Here is a 7123-nt window from a genome sequence, read left to right as displayed (position 1 = left end):
TTTGTACGGGGAGACGATAAATCCAGACTCATTTCGAGCCTTTGATTGTCACTCCTTCGGCTGCGCAGCTGCTCTTGAGCCCAGCCATCATCTCGCGGCGCGGCTCCGCTGACACCCCGCGAGCTGGTCCTCACCCCCTCCAGCAGGATCGGGCCCTCGTGAGTCACGGGAGCCCGAAGTCCGCTCTCCTCCAAACCAACGCCAGCCTCCTCGAGCATCGCGGGGTCAACGGGATGAGCACCCCCTGCTAATTAACGACCTGCGCAGCCAAAACTCCGCAGGCCATGTGCGCGCACGGGAAACATCCGTACATCACGGAGGACATCGGGAATTGGCTCTTTCCCGCGGCAGAACTTCCTCAATTCCTGCTTTCCCTTGGGCGTCTCCTAAAGAAACACAGCACGCAAGGCCCCGACTCCTTTCCTGCGCCGCAAATTCCGCCTTCGGTCGGCGGGCCCAGCAGGCAGCCGCGGCTCGTGGCCGCCAAACCCTGCGACCGGTGACGCAAAACCCAATCACCGTCTCCCTCCTTGCTCCACCTCTCCAAAACCTCCTGGCAAAGGGCAGTCTCCATCACATCTTCCTGCCTCCCACCAAAAAAATAAGGCCGGGATGAAGAAGCTTTGCAGCAGAATGGTTCAGGCAGCGCCAAAACCCACGGCGGAAGGGGAAACGATCCGCCCGGACAGACGCCCCAGCGTCCAACAGCGGGTGGGGACAGCCAGCATCCTTGCGTCCTCCCACACCCCGCAGCGACGGAAAGGGCCCCCGGCTCTCCGAAGCCTCGCCGCTGCGGTTCCCATCGGCTGGTGGCTGTTCGGGGATGGCCGGCGTCCCCGCTCCCCTTCCCAGGGCTGGAGGCCTGCCCTCCTTTTCCGTTGCTGCGGGGAGTGACTCGCCCCCGGGGGCAAAATGCGGGGCCCGATTCTGTGCCGCGCTGCCCGTAGGACAGATGCCGATGAAAATGCCTGTAGGACGGATGTCCCCTCCCTGCAGCCCTTCCCAATCCCACCCGGAGCGGATGAGGCGGCCCTGCTTCCTCCGGAGCGTACATTCATCTCATCTAGTGCATTAGAGGAACTTCACTGGGTCAAACCCAGCCGTCCCTTACCCTGGTGTAAATCCAGAATAGCTCCACGAGTGTAACTGGACCCATTCCGTGTTTCCACCAGTGTCAGGGACTGGGAGCTGGCCCATCAGCAGCAGGCATGGAGAGGCTGGATCTGGCCTCTCCTCCCCTCCACGCTGGCAGGTAAATCCACAAAATTGATTTGTTTCATGCTGTTATTTCTGATCTACACCAGCGTGGGGACGGAATCAGTCCTCCTGAGCTGGCCCAACCGTTGTGTGACTCCAGTTCCTACTGGTCTGGCTCCAGCGGGGAGCGAGAGCAGCCAAGGGTGGAGGAGCACGCGGCAGGGCTCAGGCCTCCCGATCCCAAGCATTGCAATAAATCCTTCGCATACATTCGGCGTCAGTGGCGATTTGGTTTCCCCCGCTCCCCCCACCCTCCCCAAAACCCCCAATGAACTGGCATTGGGAGGATGGCAGCCTGTGCGTTCACCGCCACAGCTCCATCCCTACAACGGTTCCAGAGGCGGATCTCGCTGTCGGCATGGTCTTCTGCTGGTGACCACGTTCAAAATCTGCAAGTACGAGATACCTGAAAGCCAAACTATGGCCCCAAGCTCAACTGAGGGCAGGATTCGGTGCAGTGCTGGAGAGACCTGCCCCACCTCACCGTAAGCACCCCGAAGTGGAGCAGATGAAGAGACCGAGAGCCACTCAACCATCTCCAGAGGGCAGTTCACCCCTCTGAGGCTGCAGACTCGTGAAGCCGCCCTGCACACCGGTTTCTACTTTGGGTTCTCCTCTGCAGTGGCACAAGGTTTTGGGCAACATTGGTTTTGCTGGCTGAAAGCATTGGCAAAAACAGAAGAGGGAGAGGGAGAGGGAGAGGGAGAGGAGAGAAGAGGAGTTCCAGTTGGAAGGGACCTACAATGATCAGCTAGTCCAACTGCCTGACCACTTCAGGGCTGAGCAGAAGTTTAACAACTTCTGCTGTCCTTAAGACAACTAGCTTAGCAGAGCGTGACTTAGCCAATTAGCAAAGAATGTCTACCTTACTTTTTGAAGGTCTACAGTAGGTGGGACAAAGCCCATCCTTCGTGTCTGTGCAAAGGAGAAGAGGAGATCAATCATATTTTTGCTATGAGATCCCTTCCTACTCAACGTGTGGGCATGTTGGCTTGCCAGGACCTTGAACCTCGGGCAAAAGCCCTTGCAGATATGCCTGGTGGTAGGCTCCCGTGACACCAAGTCTTGCAAGTGCAATGAACGGCAGGATGCCACCAGGACGGTCTGCAGAAGAAGGAGGGAGGGATGGAGGGCGCACAGGCTATGACCTTGGCTGGGTTAATGGAGCGTTGCACATCGACCCATGGAAGGCTGCTTTTGCGCGCGGGGCAGGATTGGCATGACATCACTACAGGACACTTACCAAACACCCTCCCAAGTGCTTCACGTCCATGCACCCGTTGATCTCTACAGAATTATTTTTGTGCAGTGTAAGTGCGGAGGTTTAATTCGCATCGAAAACGAAGTTTGCGTGGTGAAGCCTACTTGGATGGAGTTAGGTACGGCCATGTAAAGGTGCCGTGAAACATCCCTCCATGCAGTGCTACTCAGTTCTGAGAGTCTTCTTCAGCTACTTCTCTACAGTGAATGTGATTTTTTGTTGTTGCTGCTCCTCTTGCTAATTTAAAACTTTTAATATTAATCTTTTTTGACTGGTGTGAGGTGTCAGTTCTCTGCAAGTGTTAATTTACTCCCGGTTTGCCGGGAGCAGGAATACGTTACTATCGCTGAGCTCTGTTATTTGTTGTATCTTCTTGTTTTCTTTTTCCCAGTCGGGATCTCAAGTTTCTCCCTTTTCCCTCCCCAAATCTTCCGGGCTGAGATTGTCCGCTTCCACTTACAATCCCTTATTGTAGACTACAGTCTTACTGGTGGTGGCCATCGCGATTTCCGGCTCCAGCCGAGACGTCTCAATCTGTGAAATCGAAGAGGAGGCAAGATCAGAACCTGTGTCGCGTTCTACGCTGCAGCGGGGGCTCGATAGATCAATAAATTAATGCAGAGGAGCATGATATGTGTATAACACAACGTCAGTCATGCCCTTCCGTGTCACGTTCATGTGATTTGCTCTTCTTCAGTCTCCAAAAGTCTTGGATTGACTTTCATTACATGAAACGATGCACGCTCTGCCTTGCAATACTCAGTGAATTACAGAGTGTCTCTGAGACTCGAACGTGTCCCACCCATCGTTTTCCAGGACACATCCTTCCCTTTTCCCGCAGCCAAGGTCCCCTCGCACGGTGCTGCAGGGAACCCAGTCCCCGAAGCTGTGGTTTGCACCTGTAGGGACCCAGCAAAGCCATGTCTGCCCGGTGACACAAGGGGACAGCACATTCCCGTTCAGCTCCTGGACAGGGGCTCTCTTCTCCAACAAGGATGGACCACAGTTAAAATTGGCCGACCCCTTCCTCCATCTCTGTAAATTCTCCAACCCTTTCCCAATTTTTTCCTTTCCCTGGCTTCAAAAATATCAAGGTAGGAGGTGCTTTAAAATGACCTGAAATTGGACGATCCAACCTTTACCGTCCATGCCGGCATTGGGTGGGCTCGGGGACGTGGGGCAGCTTGGACAGAGCAAAACCCAGCCTACTACTGGGATGTCTCCTTGGAAAGCTAACGGAGAGCCACCAGAGTCCCTTCCTCTCCAATGGGGGCCAGAGAGGTGGGAGCTCCAAGGAAAGCCCTGTCTACCTTGGTGGACTCCAGATCAGTGGCTCGAAAGCTTTCCCTTGCTCTGAAATTGCTCCCAACTTTCGCATCCCTGGGAGGATCCGTGGTGCTCCCAGTTCCGGCGGCAACCAAAGACCACACTCCCAACTGGGACGGGGCGCCTCGCAAGACCAGACTTTTCGAAATCCAATACATGGAGTGGATGCTGCTGCTGACACAATGCTAGGAACCCACGTTAAAATCGAAATGCTTTTGAAAATGTTTAACCTAGTTAGACAAATTAGCAAAAATTTGTGCAAAACAATTTAGGTATTTAAAATATTCAATGTTTTTAAAAACTGGAAAAACTGTTCTTAGCTTTCAGCTGCAAAAACCCAACAAAATATAACATCAAAGCAATCTTAACATGAGGTGCAACATAACCCTTCAGCAAAGCTGTTAAACAGCTACTGAGGCATCATGGGAAATAGCACTTCATTTATTCAAATGCACATATGTCAGGTTTTTGCACCATATGTCATTCCAAGCTATTTACAGTAATAATTAAATCTTAATCAACGTTTAACCTCTGTAAAATGTTTGAAGGGATCTAATCACCCTTCAGACTGCACTAATGAAGGAGAAATATATAAACATAAAAAGAAAATGATGCATAGATAGCACACCAGAAAGAACAGTAATTGCAAAATTGTATTTCTTTTAAATATAATCAGCAAATTATGTAAAGTAAGCCAACGAGTATTTTAAGTGAAGACATCTTGGGTGTCAGAGGTGTGATCAGCTAATTTTGTACTGCTATCCATAACAGATGTAGCATATTTTCTTTTCGTGCCATTATTAGCAACTTCACCATCTCTCCCTGCGCCCAAACCCGAAGTGAAGCATTGTGCCGGGGAGAGCACCCAGCAAAGGTGCAGCAGAGGCGATTCTCACGCGCACCGGCGCCGACGGGACCCATTTTGAGGGAGGATTAGCGCCGATCTGCCTGGCTCTGACGCAGCTTTTCTTCCTATTGTTTTCTTATTTTTCTTCCCAAGACGGAAAGAAAAGCTCCGAGGCACTGGGACTGGGTGGTTTCACCCATTGGTATGAAAATATCAAGGTGGGACGTGCTTTGCAATGACCTGAAATTGGACGATCCAACCCTTATGGTCCATCCTGACGTTGGGCGGGCTTGGGGACATGGGGTAGCTTGGACAGAGCAAAACCCAACCTACTACTGGGATGTCTCCTCAGAAAGCTAACGGAGAGCCACCAGAGTCCCTTCCTCTCCAATGGGGGCCAGAGAGGTGGGAGCTCCAAGGAAAGCCCCGTCTACCTTGGTGGACTCCAGATCAGTGGTTTGAAAGCAAGACCTATGGGGAAACGTTGAGGGTTGAGTCTAGAAGAGAGAAGTTCAAGGAAGGCACGGTGGTATTTGCCTGTGCAAGAGGCTACGGCACAGAAGAAAGGAGCAATGTTTTCTTCACGCTCTCTTGGGACACAATTCAAAAAGCATCGAGTAGGATCCAAGCTGAACAGCAGGAAGAGTATCCTAGTGGGAAGGAGCAAAGCGTTGCAACCAAATGCCTGGGGAAGGTGTGGTGTCTCTGCAGTGGGAAGTTTTCAGCACAAATGAGATGAAACTCATCAAGAATAGTTTAAGCTTGTCTTGGTGGAAGGAGACAGATGAGATAATTGCGTGCAGGGCCATTCGGCTTGCTTCCCATGGGTCCAGGAGGGAAATGGCCGCCTTTCCCTGCACGGCTGAGCTCTTCGTTCATGGCAAGGCAGTTAGATGGGGTGGCTTTAGGAGGGACAGGGTTGAGGTGTGACAGTTCAGAGACAGATTATGGTGTCTGAGCAGAAGGACAAGGGACTGAACGCCTATTGCAAGATGGACATGTGGTGAAGGACTCCTTGGAAGATCTTGAAAGAAGATGCAGTCGGGTCACAGGCATTGGTTTGGAGCTGTGTATTACTGAGCTCACTGAAGGCCCTTTCTGAAGCCTGGGAAGACGTGAAATAAATTTCCTGGGGAGTGACTGGTTGAATTGGAGCAATCTCTGTAGAGTCCCTTCTGGCTGACTTTAATAAAGCAGATGCTAAGAACTCCTCCAGACCCTCAGCTACAGGAGCTCCAAGGGGTGCACCCACACCAAGGAGGCAAGTACAGGAGGGACGTTCTCCACAGCAGCACTGGCAAAGTTCCTCAGAGTACCCTTTATGGCACACGTTCCTTCTTAGAGAGGTTCCCAGCATGGCCATGACCAAGAAGGACCCTGCTGGAAGTCTTCTTTGAAGCTGAGACACAAGAAACTTGATGAGAACCTCTGTGGTCTCCAGATCTGTTTCACAATGCCATGTCCAGTGAACGGTTGACCAAGCAGGTCCAGGATGCTGGTCAGCTAGACTAGCAGTCTACACCAAAATCGGTGAAATTACACTTCATACCCTGTTGGTACGACGCTGATGGGATCTGCCCCATACCATATGTGCTGACTTGGTCCTTCCAAATTGAGTGCCCACCATGGAACTGGGTTCGAATTGTGTCCATCCTCTTCCTCCCAGTGGGGTGGATCTACTTGTGCTGGGGCAAAGGATGGATCCCGTTCCTGGCTCTGGGATGACAGTGCTGAGGTGCCTACCAGAAAGAGCCTTCAACAACGAACCCAGGAGAGGAGAAGACCAGGAGGGACGCAAGCTCATGATAGTGCCGAGGGAACCACGGTGTAGAAGCACCACTCCCAGCGAGTGCTACAAAGGGCTGGTTTGGGGAAAAACCTCAGGCTTTCAGGCTGATGGCTGCATTGACCGCTCAGTATTCTGACACCCCAGCATGGGAGACGCCACGAGGCGGCGGGAGAGGGAGGAATTCCTTCACCCGCCCTATGAGCCTACTGGAAGCTTTGCTATAGATGCAGGGATCCCAGTCCTTGCTGGGGACATGGCCAAGGTGCATCTCCAGACCCATCCAGACACGTGGCCAGCGCTAGCCACAGCCCGTCGCAACACCCAGGCCGCAGCCTGAGGACGCTCCCCTTCCCTCTAGCGCGTAGCCACGTGCATGGGGGAAAAAGGGGAAAACCCCAAGAAATGGCGTCCCCTGACCTTATTCAAGCGACTGTTTACAAACCAGCACCACCCAGGTAACGCCGGCGGGGTGACAGCGCTGGCTTTTTAACGGCGCTCCTGACCCGGCGACACCGATCCCTCCCGGGGAACAAAGCCGCCGTCCAGGGAATCGCCTCTCGCCGTGCCCGCCGCGCGCCGGCTCTCTTCCCCCCGGCTCTGCCTCGCGGTGGAAGCCTCTCTCCTCTCATCAGCACAGACAAGG

At 52.9% G+C, this 7123-nt stretch overlaps 1 protein-coding gene across 3 annotated transcripts in view; it reads right to left on the bottom strand.

The window, feature by feature from the left end:
• Positions 1-2869: 2869 nt before the first annotated feature.
• Positions 2870-7123, bottom strand: part of SFXN5 (sideroflexin 5) — a 95052-nt gene continuing 90798 nt past the window's right edge. For all 3 annotated transcript variants that reach the window (XM_086747735.1, XM_086747736.1, XM_086747737.1), the window contains one exon: positions 2870-3052. In XM_086747735.1, coding sequence (XP_086603861.1) covers positions 2975-3052 — 78 coding nt within the window. In that variant the 3' untranslated portion in view covers positions 2870-2974. The remainder of the gene's footprint in view (positions 3053-7123) is intronic.

Source organism: Chlamydotis macqueenii, chromosome 4 (genome assembly GCF_036417535.1).
Source record: "Chlamydotis macqueenii isolate bChlMac1 chromosome 4, bChlMac1.mat, whole genome shotgun sequence".
NCBI lineage: Eukaryota > Metazoa > Chordata > Aves > Otidiformes > Otididae > Chlamydotis > Chlamydotis macqueenii.
This window is presented reverse-complemented; position numbering and strand designations above follow the sequence as displayed.